The sequence below is a fragment of the Cervus canadensis genome, chromosome 25, assembly GCF_019320065.1.
Source record: "Cervus canadensis isolate Bull #8, Minnesota chromosome 25, ASM1932006v1, whole genome shotgun sequence".
NCBI lineage: Eukaryota > Metazoa > Chordata > Mammalia > Artiodactyla > Cervidae > Cervus > Cervus canadensis.
The window spans coordinates 17422366-17442456 of record NC_057410.1 but is presented as its reverse complement, the minus strand read 5'-3'; the positions used below and the strand labels follow the sequence as shown (position 1 = coordinate 17442456).

The 20091-nt window shown below is 37.6% G+C and overlaps 1 protein-coding gene across 4 annotated transcripts in view; it reads right to left on the bottom strand.

Annotated features, from left to right (window-relative positions):
- Nucleotides 1–4656: 4656 nt before the first annotated feature.
- Nucleotides 4657–20091, bottom strand: part of PDZRN4 (PDZ domain containing ring finger 4) — a 410946-nt gene continuing 395511 nt past the window's right edge. For all 4 annotated transcript variants that reach the window (XM_043446187.1, XM_043446189.1, XM_043446191.1 and 1 more), the window contains 3 exons: nucleotides 16810–16911; nucleotides 12482–12598; nucleotides 4657–8554 (listed from right to left, as the gene is read on the bottom strand). In XM_043446187.1, the coding sequence (XP_043302122.1) occupies nucleotides 7028–8554; nucleotides 12482–12598; nucleotides 16810–16911 (1746 nt within the window). In that variant the 3' untranslated portion in view covers nucleotides 4657–7027. The remainder of the gene's footprint in view (nucleotides 8555–12481; nucleotides 12599–16809; nucleotides 16912–20091) is intronic.

Genomic DNA, 20091 nt, shown 5'->3' with positions numbered 1-20091 from the left:
GAAATTGAAAGATGGTTGCTCCTTGGCATAAAAGCTATGACAAAGCTAGACAGCATATTAAAAAGCAAAGTTATCACTTTTTCCAGTGATCATGTACAGATGTGAGAGTGAAAACATAAAGAAGGTTCAGCGCTGAAGAACTGATGCTTTTGAATTGTTGTACTGGAGAAGACTCTTGAAAGTCCCTTGGACTGCAAGGAGATCAAACCAGTCTATCCTAAAGGAAGTCAGTCCTGAATATTCACTGGAAGGACTGATGCTGAAGCTGAAGATTCAATACTTTGGCCACCTGATATGAAGAGCCAACTCTTTGGAGAAGACCCTGGTGTGGGGAAAGATTAAGGGCAAGAGGAGAAAGAGGTGACAGAGGATGAGATGGTTGGATGGCATCACCTACTCAGTGGACATGAGTTTGAGCAAACTCAGGGAGATAATGTAGGACAGAGCCTGGTCTGTTGCAATTCATGGGGTCACAAAGAGTCGGACTCGACTAAAATACTGAACAACAAAAACTCATCAGAAAATAAAAATAAGCTCTAATATCTATTGAGTGCCCACTCTGTGCCAATACTCATCTAGCTTCTTTATATGTATTAGCTCAATTGATTCCCAATTTATGAAAAAGGCTATAATTGTCTCCCTCTCATGAGCAGCAGCAAGCATAACCAACTTTCTTAAGAATACAAACCTAGTAAATGGCAGAGCTGGGAGGTCGGATACTAGATAATAAGTGGGACCCTAATTTATAATTAGCCAGTGAACTCAGGAGCAGTACTTGTTGAACACAACACAGTTGACTAGGGCATGTAAAACGTACAAGACACTCAAAATCCTGAGCAGCTGTTTTTTGGTAAAACAGAAGAAATTCCAGAAGGATATACATGGCAATGATTACTAACTGCACAACAAATCTGAATCATGAGAAAGACATTATGGAAAAAATATTAGACACTATTGGGTGGAAAGCCAAGGGAGTGATAAGACCTTCTATGAGTGTTCAGAAATGAGTGGCTGTTAGCAAGATTAGGGAAAATCCCCTGGAGAGATGGGAAAATGTTGATAAAGAGAAAGGAGAGGGTTTATTTGACATGCAGAACACCACATGCAGAGTGGCCTTGAAAAATGACAGTGGCATGTTAGACAAACTCTGGGAGTCCTGTCTGACTAAAGCAGAAGCAGAGTGGGACATTAGAAGTAACACAAAAATCCCCAAATAATCAGATTTATGGGACCATTAACTCAGTTCTACAAGGAGACTCCTTATAAACCTGTTTCAGCATTAACCAGTCCTGTTGAAAAAGGTAGCATACTTGAGTAGAAATGGAAAAAAAAAAAAAGAATAAAAAAAAAAATCTCGAAATATTCACTTATTGATAAGAACTGTCTTGGTCAATTGTTTTGTCAGTGGTTTCCTGTTGTCACTATTCATTGAAATTCTGAAGCCATTTCATGCATATTTACAGAAGCAAATGGTTTGTTTTATCTACTAGATTTTAAATCTTTTTAATATAGTTCCAAATATTTACATTTTGGAAAATAATGATGAGAAACTGGAAAGAGAACATAGACTTCAGGTAAGTGGAAAATAATTTTCTGGGATTTTTTTTTTTTATGTTATTTTTTAAGAAGTGAATTTGTCAGTGAACCTATTTCAGTATTCAATTCATTGAAAATTAATAGAAATTAATAATTATTATGGTGTTATTATGAATTATATCGTATCAAAATTCTCCAAGTCAGGCTTCAGCAATATGTGAACCATGAACTTCCGTGTTTAAGCTGGTTTTAGAAAAGGCAGAGGAACCAGAGATCAAATTGCCAAAATCCACTGGATCATCGAAAAAGCAAGAGAGTTCCAGAAAAACATCTACCTCTGCTTTATTGACTATGCCAAAGCCTTTGACTGTGTGGATCACAATAAACTGTGGAAAATTCTGAAAGAGATGGGAATACCAGACCACCTGTCCTGCCTCTTGAGAAACCTGTATGAAGATCAGGAAGTGACAGTTAGAATTGGACATGGAACAACAGATTGGTTCCAAATAAGAAAAGGAGTATGTCAAGGCTGTATATTGTCACCCTGTTTATTTAACTTATATGCAGAGTACATCATGAGAAACTCTGGGCTGGATGAAGTACAGGCTGGAATCAAGATTGCTGGGAGAAATATCAATAACCTCAGATATGCAGATGACACCACCCTTATGGCAGAAAGTGAAGAAGAACTAAAGAGCCTCTTGATGAAAGTGAAAGAGGAGAGTGAAAAAGTTGGCTTAAAGCTCAACATCCAGAAAACTAAGATCATGGCATCAGGACCCACCACTTCATGGCAAATAGATGGGGAAACAATGGAAACAGTGGCTGACTTTATTTTTCTGGGCTCCAAAATCACTGCAGATGGTGATTGGAGCCATGAAATTAAAAGACGCTTACTCCTCGGAAGGAAAGTTATGACCAACCTAGACAGAATATTAAAAAGCAGAGACATTACTTTGCCAACAAAGGTCCATGTTTGACTATGTCAAACATAGTCAAGACTATGATTTTTCCAGTAGTCATGTATGAATGTGAGAGTTGGACTATAAAGAAAGCTGGGTGCTGAAGAATTGATGCTTTTGAACTGTGGTGTTGGAGAAGACTCTTGAGAGTCCCTTGGACTGCAAGGAGATCCAACCAGTCCATCCTAAAGGAGATCAGTCCTGAGTGCTCTTTGGAAGGACTGATGTTGAAGCTGAAACTACAATACTTTGGCCACCTGATGTGAAGAGCTGACTCATTTGAAAAGACCCTGATGCTGGGAAAGATTGAAGGCAGGAGGAGAAGGGGATGACAGAGGATGAGACGGTTGGATGGCATCATCAACTCAATGGACATGGGTCTGGTGGACTCTGGGAGTTGGTGATGGACAGGGAGGCCTGGCCTGCTGTGGTTCATGGGGTCACAAAGAGCCGGACACGACTGAGCGACTGAACTGAACTGAAACTGAAACCCATGATTATTCATACAAATAACAATAATGGAAATCAACTAAATAGTAGAGTACAAATCAATAGAAAATAAAATTTCATTAAACTTTAATTAAAGTTGAAAGAATACTTATATGAAGGTGCATCTTCCCAAGTGGTGCAGTTGGTAAAGAATCCGCTTGCCAATTCAGGGGACATAAGTGATGTAAGTTTGATCCCTGAGTTGGGAAGATCCCCTGGAGTAGGAAATGGCAACCCACTCTAGTATTCTTTCCTGGAAAATTCCATGGACAGAGGAGCCTGACAGGCTACAGTCCATGGGGTCGCAAAAGTTGGACACAACTTAGTGACTAAACGACCACCACTCTGTAAGACACAGATTTTTTGAGGTCTGAGTTAGAAATTCTTTCTGGAGAGAAGTGTGAGATCAGATAGAAAAAAAGTTGAGGTTAAATTATAAAGTCCTTGACGAATATCTCAGGCATTCAGATTTTATCCTATGCTCAGGAAAAGGTTTCTGAAGGTATTTGAGCAAAGTGAGGAAAGTAATATTTAGGAGGCCCAGTGTTGCTGCCTCAAGTTAGGGAGGCTGGGAAAGGTGTCCAGGGAGAACAAATCCAGATCTGTCGAGGTAATTAGGCAGGAGATGGAGACAGTGTATACCAAAAGATGACTGGGTAAGGGTATGGAAGACAACCTGACATATTTTGAAAAGAAAAGTCACACTGCTTTGTCACTTACCAGATAAAAGAGAAATTCGAGAAGACTCAGGTGATAAGTCTGTCAGAGCAGCAAATAGTGGCACCATCACAAAATAATTTGAAGTAGAGAGTAACAACTCATTGGAGGCATAAAAATATGTTTAGATGGAAGATTTAGACACAGTAGCAAGACATGGATTAAATCAGTATGTAGTTGTGGAAAGGTTATGTTAGAGGAAGCCATGTTGGGTGCTCCTAAAGGGACAGTCTGCACAAAATAACGTGGCAACAATAGCCTTCTTCATGACACACGGTGAAGGAACGCCATTATTTCCCCCTCCTTAGGTCATTCACATATGGATCCTAACACCAATTTCTGTCAATAAAAAATATGGAATTTCAAAGGTAAGCCCAAGTAAAGTATTTTTTCCTCTTCACAGTCACATACGTCTTTTGAACTAAAATAAAATATTTCACATATAGTCAATTGTTTTTCTTTGTTGAGCAGCAGGTTTATTATTCATTTACTAGAAAAAAAACATGCTTAGCACAAAGATATGTTATGTAGAAAGATAAAACATAACACTTCTCAGATTTTCACTGATTTTTTAAAAAGACATTTCTCAATTTGTAGAATTGTATAAACACAGACATGAAAAACACTAACATCACAGTTTTAAAAAATTGGCAAGCACACTTGGCCTTAATAAAAATAAAATTAAGCTGGTAACTTTGGAAACACTGCATTCTGTCAGATGTGTACATATTTCTTCTGGAAAATATCTACATGTTGGTTCCAAATGCATTTATCTATAGGAGTAATTTGAATTCAATGAATATTTAAACCCAGGTGTATCAAGAGGATAAACAATAACCATAGGCATTAGATCAGGAAAAAACTGAGTTTTTAAGATAGAGAGGCATTCTTATTTAAAACCATCTGATCAAAATTTAGCTCTAGGTGCACTCAGAGTAGTTCTATTGACTGGATTAAAGTTAGCAGTGATGAAATTTTCAGTTGACTTAAGTTGCTATTACTATCACTATCTTAAAATTTTTGAGACCAGCTTTTTATTATATGTAAATAAGATTTATTTCTTTCTGTCTATGTAATAGCCCTTTAAAAGGTAAGAACTTAGACTGGTAGACGAGTAAGGAAAACACTAACAAAAGGACCAATAAGTGAGATAAGTGAATAAAATAATTTAACTCAACTAACATTTATTATTGTTTAAATGACATCCTATGAGAGATTTACAAAGAAGGTGACTCAAGGGCCAGACTCCATGAACTTTATATTTCTGTGCAGGGAGACAATAAGTTCTGTGTATGTGATCCAAATAATGGAAGGATAAAATCTTCAAGGTAAAATAAACTGCAGGTACATCAGAGTGTATGTGAAAATGCAGAGAAAACCCAGTGTCATCCAAACAGGCTCCAAAGAGAAAATGTACATGTGATTACTCTCCAAGAGAGGTGTAGGATTTGGCACAGAAACTCCAATGGGTAAATAACATTAGATAACTTCAGCGAAAATGGGCAGGTTGCTCAGAAGCCAGAACAACTCAGAGAAAACCTAGAGGAGGCACCGGAGGCAAGGTGGGCAAGTTAGTGGAGAACCTTGAAAATAAGGCTGGGGCATCAGAGTTTGATTTAAGAGCTAGTAAGGAGCCATTATGGGTTTTTAAACAGGAAAGTAGCTTCAAAGATGTTTAGATGTTGTGTCTCTGTTATGTTAAAACAATCTCTTGGGTTGAATGAAAATTTGATCAAATTCACACACACATTGATCTGGTCTTTCACTTTGAAGGCATTGTGATGGATATATGATATAGTTGATGTTTATATGATGAAAAGCTAGACTCAAATATCCTATCTGATAATCTAACAATCTCACTTTTTAATAAGGCATGTGTAATTGAGTAGGCTGAAAATTATTGAAAAGAGAGTTCCCAAGAATTTCTTTCCAAAGGATGAACTAAACAAATGCCCATGGTGCTGTGGACTGAACTGCCTCTCCCCCTGACAAATCCATATGTTGAAGCTCTAAGTCCTAATGTGATGGTAGCTGAAAATGGGACTTTTGGGTGGTAATTAGGTTTAAATGAGGTCATGAGGGTGAGACCCTCATGACGGGATTAGTGTCCTTAAAAGAAGTTACACCAAACAGCTTCCTCTCTTTCTCTACCCTGTGAGGACAAAGCAAGGAGGCCATTTACAAAACAGCAAGAGAGCCCTCATCAGGAGCTGAATTGGTTGGTGCCTTGATGTTGGACTTCCAGCCTCAAGAACTGTGAGAAATTCCTGTTGTTTAAGCCACACAGCCTATATTGTATGTCGTTACGGCAGTTTGGGCTGACTAACAGTGTCCTTACAAACAGTCTCAGCTACTTACTGATCCTCTGTCTCCATATCATCCCTTAAATTGCTCTTGGCTTTTCTTTATGTGGGTAGCAGTCAAGGAGAGCATGAACTCATGATTATTGAATGCTTAGACAGCAACTCTTAGATGCTCTACATAACTTAATCTTGGTAAGAATATGTGACACAATGATCTATGGGAAGTATTTCAGGACAATTCATTGGAAAATAGGATAGAAAATGTACACATTTTATAATTCACAATTAGGAGTCTTCTAAAGAGTATACATATATAACTAATGTATATCTGGTAACCACAGGGAACAATGGAAATAAAACACTCCTTGATAGCTTTTCTCAGGGATAATCAATAATTTATTTCTCTTTTATTGTCACAATTACCACAACTATCTAACTACATAAACAGTGTCACTACATACCACAGGAAGATTGTCCACCTACACTTTACTGAGACAAAGATAATGGCCATTTATGTGTTAAATGTACAACAGGATGTTAAAAAGAGGTGATTTTTATGTGTAAAACAAGATGTAGCACATGATTTATCATCAGGTTTGATTTCATATGTATTAGGTCAAGAAGCAAGCATAGAAATGTTTTGGCATTGAGTTGTTATTAAAGTTGAAAATAAGTAAACTAGAGAAATAAATCCAGATCTATAGTAGGTACATTAAAATAGGAACTTAATTGGCTCCTCAGTATTTTTGTGCAAGTTTTTTTGTTTTCTTTCCTTTTGCTTGTTTTTATATATAAATGAGTAATATGAATATATCACAAGTCAAAGAAAAAAATCTCAGCCAAAAAGAAGTACCGATATATGAAACACAAATGAAAAATTAGCAGGTATTTTTGCTTACAAAAAAATTAAACTATAAAGAGTCACAAAATATATATAAAAATGCCACATTGAACGAGGCAAGCATCGTCTACCCAAACTGGTAGCACCCTCTGAAAATCAGCTGCATTCCATCCATTGGGTCATACCGTGGTGACAGACAAAAAGGCATTAGGAACTTGTGTACCATCAGGGGACTTGGCCCCATGGGTCATCAATTCTTGGATTGTCATCCAGTTGTCCAAAATTTTCTTGTTTCTCTTCTTCATCATCTTTTTGTGACTCAGTTCAATGATGTTGACCTCCTTCTTGCCCTCACTGCCGCTCTGGGGACTCTCCTTGAGACACTCCAGCCGGCTCCGCATCATGAACTCTCGGCGGCGCCGCTGCTCCTTGGCCCGGACCAGGTGTTGCTTCCTCTCCTCTTTGCTCCAGTAGCGCCCCATCTTCATCTCGCTCATGGTGTCATCGTCCGTGGTCATGCCACTCCGTTCCTCCTTGATCTTTAAGGCACGCTCCTTTAGAATGCGGTCCCGCACGGGTCTCTTGGTGATGTACCGCGTCCCGTCGCTCCTGATTTTCACCTTCCATTCCATCTTGGGTTCTGAGCACTTCTGAGACTCCTTACACACGCTCACCAAGCTGAGCTGACTCTGGGCGTACTCGACTGCGGACTTCTGTTGAATTAACTGCATGTAGCTTTGATAATGCCTGGCGTGTGCTGGGATGTTTGCATATCTATAGGAGGAGCTGTGGTAAGGGGAGAGATAAGGGATGTGTTCACTGCTGGTTTTCTCTGGATCAGAAAGCTTGCTGCTTTCTGAAGTCTTCTCTTTGCCTTCAATGACACAGCCTTGTTCAGAGGTTTTGGCTTTGGTGCAGGTTGACTCTTTAGTGCTCTGTCCGGAAGAGGACTGGTTGGCTGCCATTGTGCTTCTCAGGTTTTTCTTATTGGTGAGGCTGATCACTCTTGGAAGGGAACTGTCAGGGGAACGGTCCACAGTGAGTGGAGTGCTTCTGCAACTTTCAGCTGTGTTGTAAGCACTGGAACTGTCTTTGTCTGACTTTTCTGGGTGCTCAAGGATGTCATCTAGTTTTCCCCTCTGGGTGTCTATGCTGGTGTTATAACTTCGGAATCCTCCATCATGCAATGCCCAGATATCTCCATACTGGTCTGTCACTTTCTGGAGCCTGTGAGCCTGCATGATAGTTTGGCACTCAAGTTCAATGTTTCTCAGTTCTTCATTAAGCAACTGCAGCTCGTGCTCCACTCCCTCTCGTCCTCCCTGATTACATTCTATTGTGCTGCTTGAGTAATACAGGTCATACTCCCCATGCTTCCTTATCTTGCATTTGAGCTCCAAGAGTTGCCGAAATCTTTCACACTCCTCATCTTGGTTGCCAATACAGTCTGAGTCAATGTATTCACCAGACACAAAACTCTCATTGCACTGAAGTTCAACGCTTCCCAGAGTGTCTTGGCTCTGCCCCAGCTCTCTTTTGCTTTTCAGAGATGTGCCATTGGGATCCTCGGTTGCATTCTCCTGCTCTGAGCTTTCGTCATTCCGCAAGCTTTCATCTGTGCGCCCCACTCCACTGTCCTTCTCATGGTTGTTGGATGAGGATGTTGCCGTATCTGTTGTGCCTTCTTCTTCTTCTTGTTTTTTTGGCTAGGAAAATAAAGTTAAGAGAAGAAAGAAAGTTAATTGTTTTGAAAATCAGTCATTGAAAACTTGTTTGAAAAATCAATGCTTCTTGGCAAAAGTTCAGCTCCTAGAAAGCTATCCTAATTTTAGTATCCATAACAGTTTTACAAATAAAGGCAATTGGCTGATGGCAGTGGGTTTTTTTTTTTTTTTGGCTCTAAAATAAAGAAAACAAAAGCTGCTTGAATATGGCTATGCTACTCTCTTGAAGATAAATAAAACAGAACACATTAAAATAATTAAATTAAAATTCAATGAGTGATTTAAAATAAGTGATTCTTGTCTTAGGCTCTCTTTTAGTTGAGAAACTGGAGTGAAGTTGTATAAATGAGGTGACTTTATGAGTTTCTGAGGTGATAACATACAAAAGGATGATTCAGACAGAATCCCAAAAGTCTTCAGCAATGAAGGTCTGGAGTTCAGAAGCCACATCACTTGTTACTATTTCTTTTTTTCATGAACTTTTCTCAAGTTCAAAAGAAACTTCATTGGATCTAGTAATACACTGATGATAATAAATGAAATATCACAAAATTTCAGGAGTAAGTACAGGAGCCCAAGACCTTTTGTCCATAGATAAGGAAACAGTCCCAGATCGATGTAACTTCTTAGGCAGGAAGTCTAGGAGGCCAGTGCCATCCTCCATAGACAGGATTTCTTTACATCCAAGGTGCTATATTCTTGCATACATGTACTTTGACTTCAAGGCATCTCCATATCATGTTGCTCAAAAGCAACAGTAATGTCTTAGGACTCATTGGGTTACTTTAAAAGATTTTTCTACTCTTAGCCAGTGATATCCTTCAGAAGTGAGTTTTATATTACTGAGAGTAAAATGATGGTTCCCCTCAAATCTGAGCAGCACTGATTTCCAGACAAGGGCATAATGCCAAACAACAGATATGTATGTAAATATATATGTGAATTTCACTCCCTGGTAATTTTTGGCTTTTCGTGCAGAACAATTAACTGTCACTGTCCTAGGAAGATGCATATCTAGTTGTTTCTCTGTGAACAGCGTAAAGTTACTCTTTATTCTATCACTTCTCTTATAAAAGTCTACAAATACAATTTCTAGATTGCTTTCTCCTTGTGTCTAAGTTTACTCACTTTTATACATATATACATTTTCCCCTTTAGCAGGAATTATATAATTAGATATAATTAAGCCTGTTAGTGTCAAAGAAAGAAAGGATAGGTGATAAAAACTAAAACAGGTTTGAAAGTGTCAGATCATTGTTGTTTTCGTCCAATCAAGTAATGGCAAAAAAAATATAATGAACTGGAGGGAGAACATGACCATGTATCATGTTAATTTTAGGATTCTCAATCTTTCCATAAAATATTTTTCCTCATTTGTTGAGAACATACTATGATTGATTTAAAATGTCTTATTGATAAAAAAGAATGTTATACATAAGGCACTAGTGGTAAAGAACCCGCTTGCCAGTGCAGGTAGATGTAAGAGATGTGGGTTCGATCCATGGGTCAGGAAGTTTCCCTGGAGGAGGGCACGTCCATCCACTTCAGTATTCTTGTCTGGAGAATCCCAGGGACAGAGGAGCCTGGCAGGCTTCAGTCCATAGGGTTGCACAGAGTAAGATACAACTGAAATGACTTAGTGAGCTACATAAGTGCATACATAAGTACATACATTAGTTACATAAGTAATTGTAACCAATAATGGAAAACTTGATACATCTCTATATTCCTTGCTATAAGGTGACACTGACATCAAATGTGGTGTCACTTGCACGCTGTGCCGTAAAACCCCCAGGCAAAAATATTTGGGTGTGTTGCCATTTCTTTCTCTAGTGAATCTTCCCGACCCAGGGATCGACCCTGGGTCTCCCACATTGCAGGCAGACTCTTTACCATCTGAACCACCAGGGAATCCCTATAAAATCCCCAGAGGGTATTACTGATATTGGACAGTGTTGTTTGTATACCACAATACTTATATTTATATTTTCTCCTGTCTAAGAGTAAGCTGAAAAATACAAGAAGGTGATATTTTCTTATGGAGTATAAATGATAGACAAATTTGTTGACAAAATGTGTGCCAGCAGCAGTCACAGGACCAAGGAAAGCATGTAAGGTGAAACTTTCAGATGGATGTATATTTTAGCTTTTATATATGGATATGCAATTTTTAATCGCATTTCTCTTTCTTTTATTACTGGTTTACAAGGACATGTGAAAATAAAAAGAGTTTTCTATTCTGAAAACTAAAATTCCTGGTTTCTGATATAATGCTACTCTATAATTTATCATTTCCCTATGGAATCATCATAGTGACAGGCAATGTTTCTACCAAGACATTTCTAATGTACTATTATTGTTTATAAGGGCAAAGGACTTTTAAAGGTTTCTGTATTTCTCATCATTTTTCAGTCTCATGGTGAAGAAAAATTTCTACACAGTAAAAATCTAACCTCAGGGACATCTTGTGTTACCTCAAAAGACCTAGCATTTGTATTACGTCTGATGAGTAGGCAGCATCTGACACCATATCACTTCACCTGGACAGGATTTCTCCCTTCTTTCTTTATTCCAACATCCTCCTGTCAATTCTGTATCAGGTCACATTTTGTATCTAAGAGAGAAAAAGCCTGGAGCAAGGACTTTCTTGCTCATAACCAGCAGCTGCCACCAAAAAAATATCTTTATTTGTGGCCAGTGTTGAAGTCACACAGAAAAATTTCAATCTGTCCTCCTTATATTGAAAAGCAGTCACTACAGTAGCGGCATTGCTTTTGAGCATGAACTACTGTTTGTGAAGTGGCCACTGAACACCCATGGTGAGCACATATGGTTCTGTCAACTGTAGTTTGCAACCTAATTATTAATATATGCACTGATATTAGTGATTGTGCACACACGCACACACACACACACACACACACCTCTGTTATGGGATGCCAGCATGTCACTGTATCTCATCATTCAGCTTGGTAAAGTGATAGGATGTTTGTGTTTTATGTTCTAAGCCTAACTGTCAGGACTTTTAAAAATAATTATCTTTTAGGGTTAGTTAACAATTAATGTTGAGAACAGGATGATAATTAAACAATCAGAAAATTGAGAGCAGAGTGTTAATACAGTTATATCAGGGAAATGAATGACATGAATCTGACAAAAAATCTAGGCTATATTGATCTTAATTTTATCTAGTAAAAAATAATGACAACAAAAATGAAAAGATTCCTAAGGCTCAGTTTGCCACAAACCACACTTTGATCATTCATCAGTTGTGAATTACTTAAAGGGAGGGATTTTGCTCATTTTGTTTGTATTCTCAGGATCAAATGTGGTACTTGAAATATATCAGGGGCTCAGAATTTTTTGTTGAATGAATATGTGACCTTAAGACAAAATAATGTCAATAATCTCAAGTCTAACTACTCGTAATTCAGTGTAATCATGATACCAAATACCCAAATAAGATCAATGGCTTAATCATGTCATCATCTTCCTCAAGTAGATATTCAAATATCTACACTGATATTTCAAAACTAAAAAAAAAATACTTTTGGGGGAGGAGGGGTTATCTCATGAGATATAGTTTATCTCCGGCTGGTGTACTGAGAGGCAAAATATACTTTTACTATTAAATTTCTGAATTACATTGAACGGTACCTGAGTCAGCACCTGAATACTACTGTGCCCTCCATAATGGTCCCTAAGCTTCCCAAACTAAAAATATTCTTAATAGAAAAAATTGTATTTATTTCCTCTGCTTCATTTGAGATGATCTTTTGCCTTCAGAAATTACCATCACAGAGATATTCACTAAAACTCTTTGATTTTTTAAAAAAATTTCATTTAAGATTATGCATTTAAGGAAGAATAGCATCCTTTCCAATGATGGAGTTCAGATCGCGGTCCTACCTGCTCCACCTCATCGGCAGTGCGCTGCATTGCTTCATTATGCTGTTCTTCCAACATCGCCAAGTTTAACTCCTCTAAGAATTCATTCCTTTCATCTTCCAGCCAGCCTTCATCCACCTACATAAGAATACATTAGTACATTTTATTCTGTTAGTGAGGACTCATGCTAAAATAGGGTAAACTTAAATGGTGACGCCTGACTAGTTCCTTTTATCATAATGATTCTCTTCAAAATACCAGCCTCCTATAGTTCACCTCTCAGAAGGAAGAAAAGGTGATATAAAAAAAAAAAAATTGGGCTCATATGCTTTTTATCTTTTCCTAAAACAGAACTACAGATTTTCTCTCATAACTGAGTAGATCTCACAGCACAGAACATTACCGTCTTTCAAAATGTATGAAAAGCATGCTGCATAATCCACATCTGTCACGCTCATTACCTCCGACAGTCCCCGTGCTAAAGAACTGCAGTGGTACTAATAGGGCTGAGACAATAGGGCCTTTTTCCTTAACAACAACCCCAAAGCAACTCCATACCAAATGCACCTCTCAATACACACACACACACACACACACACACACACACTTGCTACCCTCACTGTTTTTGATTTTGAGGTGGATGACTTTCAAGTTAACAAGATGACTCCTTGCCACAAATACACACATTTATTTTATCTGAAAAAAAGGAAAATTCCAAGGTATTCTCAAAAACAAAGTGGTTCTATGGTATAACTATTGTGATTCATTTCTCAGACCCAATTTCAGGGAAAAAGACCTTAAATGTTGCACATAAGGGTGAGGGAGCAGTGGAAGCATGCAGGGTTTTGTCTGTGGGTGCTGAAGGCAGATATTCTTGTGGGAGTCTTACACAAACTAAACCAAGCAAATCCTTTTGGCTTCTTAATACAAAGGGAAGTGGAAAACTCATGGTTATCTTGTTAATATGATAAGTGTTGACAGTCAATACAGATAATTTGCCTCAAAGTGGGGTTTTGGAGCTGGATTACATAAATTAGCTGTCTGTACTGATTGAATTAACTGGATAATTGTCAAAGTTCTTCTTTACTCTGTGTTACAGTGGAACAGCAGTTTTCTAGTGAGTCAAAATCAACAAGAGTGGGAGATGTTTTCACTATCAGACTAATGCTTAAGCACCAAACAAACACATAAAACAAACTTGTCTTTAAGAGAGCTGAACTTCTAAAACTTAAACACAAATAAACCTGTGTGCATGCTCAGTCGTGTCCAACTCTTTGTGACCCCCACAGACTGTAGCCTGCCAGGCTTCTCTACCCATGGGATTTTCCAGGCAAGAATACTGGAGTGGGTTGTCATGCCCTCCTGCAAGGGATCTCCCTGACCCAAGGATCGAGCCCATGTCTCCTGCATTGGTAGGTGGATTTTTTAATTTATCACTGAGTCACCTGGGAATCCCTGAGAAAACATTAAATTGTATCAGAAGAGGCATTAGTGTATATGCATCATATTCATTAAAAGAAGGCAATCATAGGTTTCTTTTTTATTTACTGAAGGCTACCTAGACCTTAAATTATCTCAAACTTGACTGGGCCAAAAGCATCAATGCATTTATTCATCCTCATTTATTTCAACTTGGCCTGAATAACTTGACCAAGTTCCACCCCAGTGACTTTGATATGCAGATGAGCTATGAAAATTAAGCTGACTAAAAATTTAAATTCAGTCCAATTCATAATTGTTCAAGTTTCATATTTTTAATCCCTTTTAAGTTTCATGAAGTTGCAAATGCCAGACTCCAAAAGAAATTACTTAAAGCTAGAACTGTTTATTTTTTATAAGCATACCAAGGAATGTTTCTTTAATCAGGTCAAAATAAAATATTTGCCTACATTGATACCGTGAATGATAGAACAGAATCTTTTGAAATTGAAATGAAGGGGTGGGGAAGACAAAGAGAACAAATGATAGAAATTAACAGTTCCCTATAAGCCTTTTCTTGTTAGCTAACCCCACAGATCCCTGAGTTGCCATGGGTGGTAAGTGTCCGTCTGCTTTGATAAGGCGTCCCTTTAGGCTGGAGGAATACAGAACACACTAAGTCAAGAGAGATTCTTCTGGCTCATCTCCCTTCCCTGTCACATTGACAGACTGACATAAATACGGCAGTCTGAGTCCAGTGCTCTGGCAGACTGACTTTTCCCTGGAGCTGAGCATAGTCATGATTATACAGGGGGATCTGTCTGCACTCGTGGTATCTCAAAGAAAGGAACAACCTGCACTATCTCAAAAGTTCTCTATAGTTCTTACAAGAGCCTATTCTCACCCAGTGTCCCAAGGGGAATAGGACAAAATAGTAATATCTTTAATGGTCTAAGGAAGAAAATGGGCAGAAAATGAAAGTAAGTTGACAGGGAATGAAAGAAATGAGTTATTTAAAAATATTGCATGGTTGCTCAATACTGCCCCCAGCAACTCTGTAGATCATTTCTGAGAGTATTTGAAACATTTTTTTTTTTAAGGGTAGAAAAACGACACATAAACTTCCATACTCTCTCTAAATAAAACTTACACACAAAAATGCAATAATGAAATACATTGAAACTGACGGGAAAATATGGTGATGTAAATACAAGTTTTGTTTTGTGTTGCTTTTGCCACTTTATAGCATGTAATGCTTAAATTACATTTTAAAGTATAGTGTTACAATGCATTTTCTTTCCTTATTTTACTAGAAATCTGGTTTTCTAAAGGCAATCAGTTCATTCCAATGTCATTATCTTTAGGATCAGTGGCATTATCTTCAGGATCAAGGGGCTAAGGAAGATCCTACTTTTGTCAGACAGGATGGTATTCTTCAGAGTCAGATGACCATCTTTTATCAATTGTGGAAAGTATTGTTTGAAAATTCATCCTCCAACATTAACTCTTGGGTTAGGAGTGTAGTCAGTTATTCAAAACCACCACTGGTTCTACTGAGAATATTTAAGCTATCGAAGATGAACAGGATCTGGTCTTCTGCTATTAACTTCTCTTCTTTCCACAGTACATTATAACAGTTATATGGCATAGTAAAGGAAATGCTTTAATTCTAAATTAATGAGGTTGTCTAGCAGTTACATGGAAAAGGCAGGGAAACCACATGATAAAGTCAAAATTTCTTTTCTACAAAGGGTGACTATTGAGCTCTTTTCAATTTACCATTAATTTCACTAATATGTATTTAGCCTCTCTATTCTTTGTCGAGAAAATGGGGTCATTGAGATTAACTGGTTTGCCAAATTTCCAAGTAATTAGTGCAATTTCATACGTATTTTAATAATTCACTCTCACATAGGCAGCCCAGCCAGTTGCAGCCTGTCCAACCCCACTCCCAAGACCTCAGGTGTGCAACTTCAGTCTGCCCTGGGCTATGGCAGGCTTTATGGGAACCATTTAGAATGGTCAAGGGCATAAAGGAAATATATGCGGAAAGGGTGATCTTTTATAACCACTATATTCGAGTCAGGATTCAGTCTGACACTGAAATACACTTACTCAATATAATTTATAGATAGGATGTAGTTACTGAGTCTGAAAAATATCAGATCAATAACCTAAAAGACAAATGGTGATATAACCAACTTCACTCAAACTACTGACAGAAAGATAGAATGGTGACAATGTAAGGTCCTTCCTGCATTGTGGTGGGGGATAAAAGGACATAAAAAGAAGTACCCATAGTACTTTTCGTCCACCATTGCCTCTCCTTTACTTTCATGACATCTCCCTCTGTAAAGATATAAAAAAAATTCCTTAGAAGCTCTCAGTTTTTGGTTTTGTCCAGACAGATGAGTCTGTCATGCTAAACTTGGAAAAAATTCATCTACTATACATGGAACCACATCGTGCTACCTAAGGTATTTTATTTGATAAAGGCACTCTAAAAAGATTTGAGTTGATAGCTAGATATGCTAATGTTTCTCTCATTAGAGATTCTTTTAAGATACCTTAATATGCCAATTAAGTATTTTTAGATGACAACCTAAAGCAGGGATGCACACAGAATTAAATATCACGTAAGGTCAATCATTTTTCATTTATGAATTAATTTTAAATAACTGGCAAGTGGAAGGAGAGAGTAATTATTCAATTTCGTGTTTCTTTTAAAAAATAAGTTGTTTAGCTGCCTTTATGTGGAGCAATATTAAGGAGTCTTTACTTATAATTGTTTTGATAAGGTTGGCAAATTGGAAATGACTGGATTCTGTTTTGTATGCCTGGTTTTACAAATAACTGTGGCACTGATCTGATGTGGAATAGCAGACGATGAACCTAAGGTTCAGTCCAAGGCTTTTGCTCTGTGTTCTGACCTGACTCTCTGGCCTGGCAACCAGCAGCAGGATTCTCCGGCACTCATCGCTAGACAGCTGGGCCACCGCCGCCTCGCGATCCTGGACGTCTTCCCCATTTATCTAGAAAACAAATGAAAGTGGCGCATTAGTTTCCATTTCCACAATGCTGCACACAATAAATGGCAAATATCAGCTCATTTATGGTAAATGTATGGACAATGAAGCTCACACAATGGGCTCGTCTTCAGCCCCTCGGTGGTAAGTGCCTTCACTCAATTACGCGCTTACTGTAAGAGGCATATCGATCCCTGAAGGATGGCGGACATCAGAGGAAGCAGTTATGTTCATAAATGTCCAACCTGCGCCCTGGCAACATACATCTAGCAACACAATTAACCAGCCCCTGACAGGTGACGTTCATCTTTCTCCGCTCAGAGTAATGGAAGTGTCACTCTGAGATAATGGTGCTGGGGAAAGCAGGCCCAGCAATACCACAACTGAAATCCGTCATCCTGCGCGCTCGCTGTGAGCCAATTAGAGAGCCGCCGTGTTATCTCTCACCGGGTGATGCTCCCGGGCCGCTGCTGCTTGCATTTTCATTTAATCATCTCATATTTGCATGTGGGTCTGACTCAGTTGCCCCAAATCACTCTCTGGATATCTTTTGATGCTTAACGAATCAAACGAGAACAAGCTCATCGGTAATATCCTCGTCTACTCCAGCGTCTTTCTCAGAATTATCTGCTTCGCTAAAACAACAAAGCTAATGAAATAAGGTTCAGCTCTTAAATATACTTAAATTTAGAAAAAAGTAAATGTTTTGTTTAATAGGAATGCTTATGAAAGAAGCCAAGCTTGAGTAAATTTTTTTATTAAAAACAATAGATTCTAGTAGTGTTTGAAATGTACCATTTTTTTTCTAAGTGCTACAGAGAAAATAAGGTTCCTAAAATTTGCATTTTAAACTACATTTTCATGTTCAAAGGTATTTAGCTCTTATTGATGTATTTTTTCTTTGCCCTTTATAAATTTATTTTACTTTATAATCATTCCATTCCATAGAGACAATGAGATTTTTGACCCATAACACATAATCAAAGAAAGTGGAAAGAAATTTCAATTGAAGAGGTCACGTAATTCTGTCTAAAATAAGTATTAATTATGTCAATAAATTAAACAAAATGTGGCTGCACTGACCACTATTTTCAATAATTAATCTAACATCTTTCATTGAGAATTTCTTCTTAAAAGCATGAAGTGGACTCCTGAGGTTTTCTCCTTGTGGGTCTCTGGGATTCTGGCTGACTCATGAAGACAGACATAATTATTTGAAGACAAGCTCAGGAATCTCATCTGTGCACCACAATCAATGATCCTTATAGACTCATATTTAGTATGAAGGAAGCAGACAATAATAGTCAAAGAAGGGAAAAATCACACAACCACATGCTATATTTTCTTACTGTAATCAAATGAATAGCTCCTCAGTTTTTCACTTGTGTGTGTGGACAGGAAATTCAGCTTTTATAATTTTCAAATCTATTTTCTTTTCTTTTTGCAATTTCCAAATAAAATTTATCAAATTAGAAAAAACAAAAACAAAACTTTGATTCCAAACTGGGGACTAATGACCCAGAGGATATGTTGTAGTTTTCTTTTTTCTTGTAAATATATATATGAAAAGCTATTTCTGTATTGGGTCCAAGGCCTTTTTTCCTTTAAATAAACATAAATTGGTAATGGAGGATTACTACCCCCCATCCCTCGTGTGTAGTTTAAAAATAATAATATGAAAAGTTTTACTTTCTTTGAGTTTTGAGGACTTGCACCCCTTTTATAGTAATTCTTATAGTGTATCTGTGATGCATCTATGTGTCTATCTTTCTTCTTTTGCATCTAGTCTTCTTCTTCCCTCCTTTGTAAGCGCATTGATCCTAAGGAGAATGAGTTGGATGATCTCACACAATTTATCTTAAACTTTTATGAAAAATTTGAAATGCAGTTCTCACTTTTTCTCACTTCCAAATTCTTCATGTAAATTTTACTTACCATTAATCTAAATACTCTTCATTCATGTTAATGTTGCTATTATGTTTTTCTCTATTAAACTGCAGATAATAGTGTCTCTTTCAGAGGGATGTTACAGGATTAAATGGGTTAATATATGTAAAAGGTTTAAATAAGTGATGTATACAGAAAATGTACAACGTTGGTATATATTACTATTAATGCTATTGTTGCTATTATTATTACTATGATTATTTATATTTTAGTCCCTCAGAAATATTCTTTTCTTCTAAATAAAGCAAATATATTAAAACTCATGCATAACAATGAAATCCACAATAGTGAACATGGTTCTAGCTTAAGAGATATCTATCTCATATGTATTTTTAATTCTTAGAGGGTCATCAAGAAACACTATGGCTGAGTTTGATTTCCTTTATAGTTGGTATTCTTCTATCTCCTCTGTGAACTCATAATGACCAGAGCTATGATCTTCAGTTTGGGCATTGTGTCCTTATTTTGGGAGGACAGATCATATGTTGTAGAAACAGTTTATATCCAGAATCATAGGTGGAGTGAAATAAGTTTGCCACAGAAAACCAGCATTAACAGGCAATTTTTATTTCTTTTTTAAAATAAAGGTCACCTTAGCCACCTGGTTAGTAGATTCCATTGTACTTGGAACATTAGTTTGATACTCAGATATTGAGACAAAAAATGCAGCCATAGGTTTCATCAAAGATTCTTCTCATGGAATGAAAAGACTTGAGGAATGGAAACAGAGCTTTCCACCTTCATTTGCTTTGTTTCATGAATGATGGCTCATAGCTGAAGGATTGCTTGTGGGAAAACATCTTCCTATGCCTGAAAACACCACACAGAAAGGGTGAAGGAGCCAGAAACGAAGGGAGGACATAGATGAGGAGTGGAGTCATCACAATTTACTGAAAGACTTCCATTTCAAGACAATAGAGGGGAAAAGAGAGAGGAAGAAGGCAATATGTGACTTTGTTATAAATTTTTTTAAAAACCTGCTAGATAATACATCTGTCTCATTTTCTGTGCATGGGCATATGTAAACATTAGTTTCAAAATGGATATTATCTTGGCTTAGAAGAGATTTGTGGCAATTACAAAGAGAAATCAGCCGAAATCCCACTTTAGGCTGATCTCCTGTACATGCCTACGAGTGTGTGTGTGTGTGTGTGTATGTGTGGCCTCTCAGGTTGCACTAGTAGTAAAGAACCTCCCTACCAGTGCAGGAGATGTAAGAGATGAGTGTTCAATCCCTGG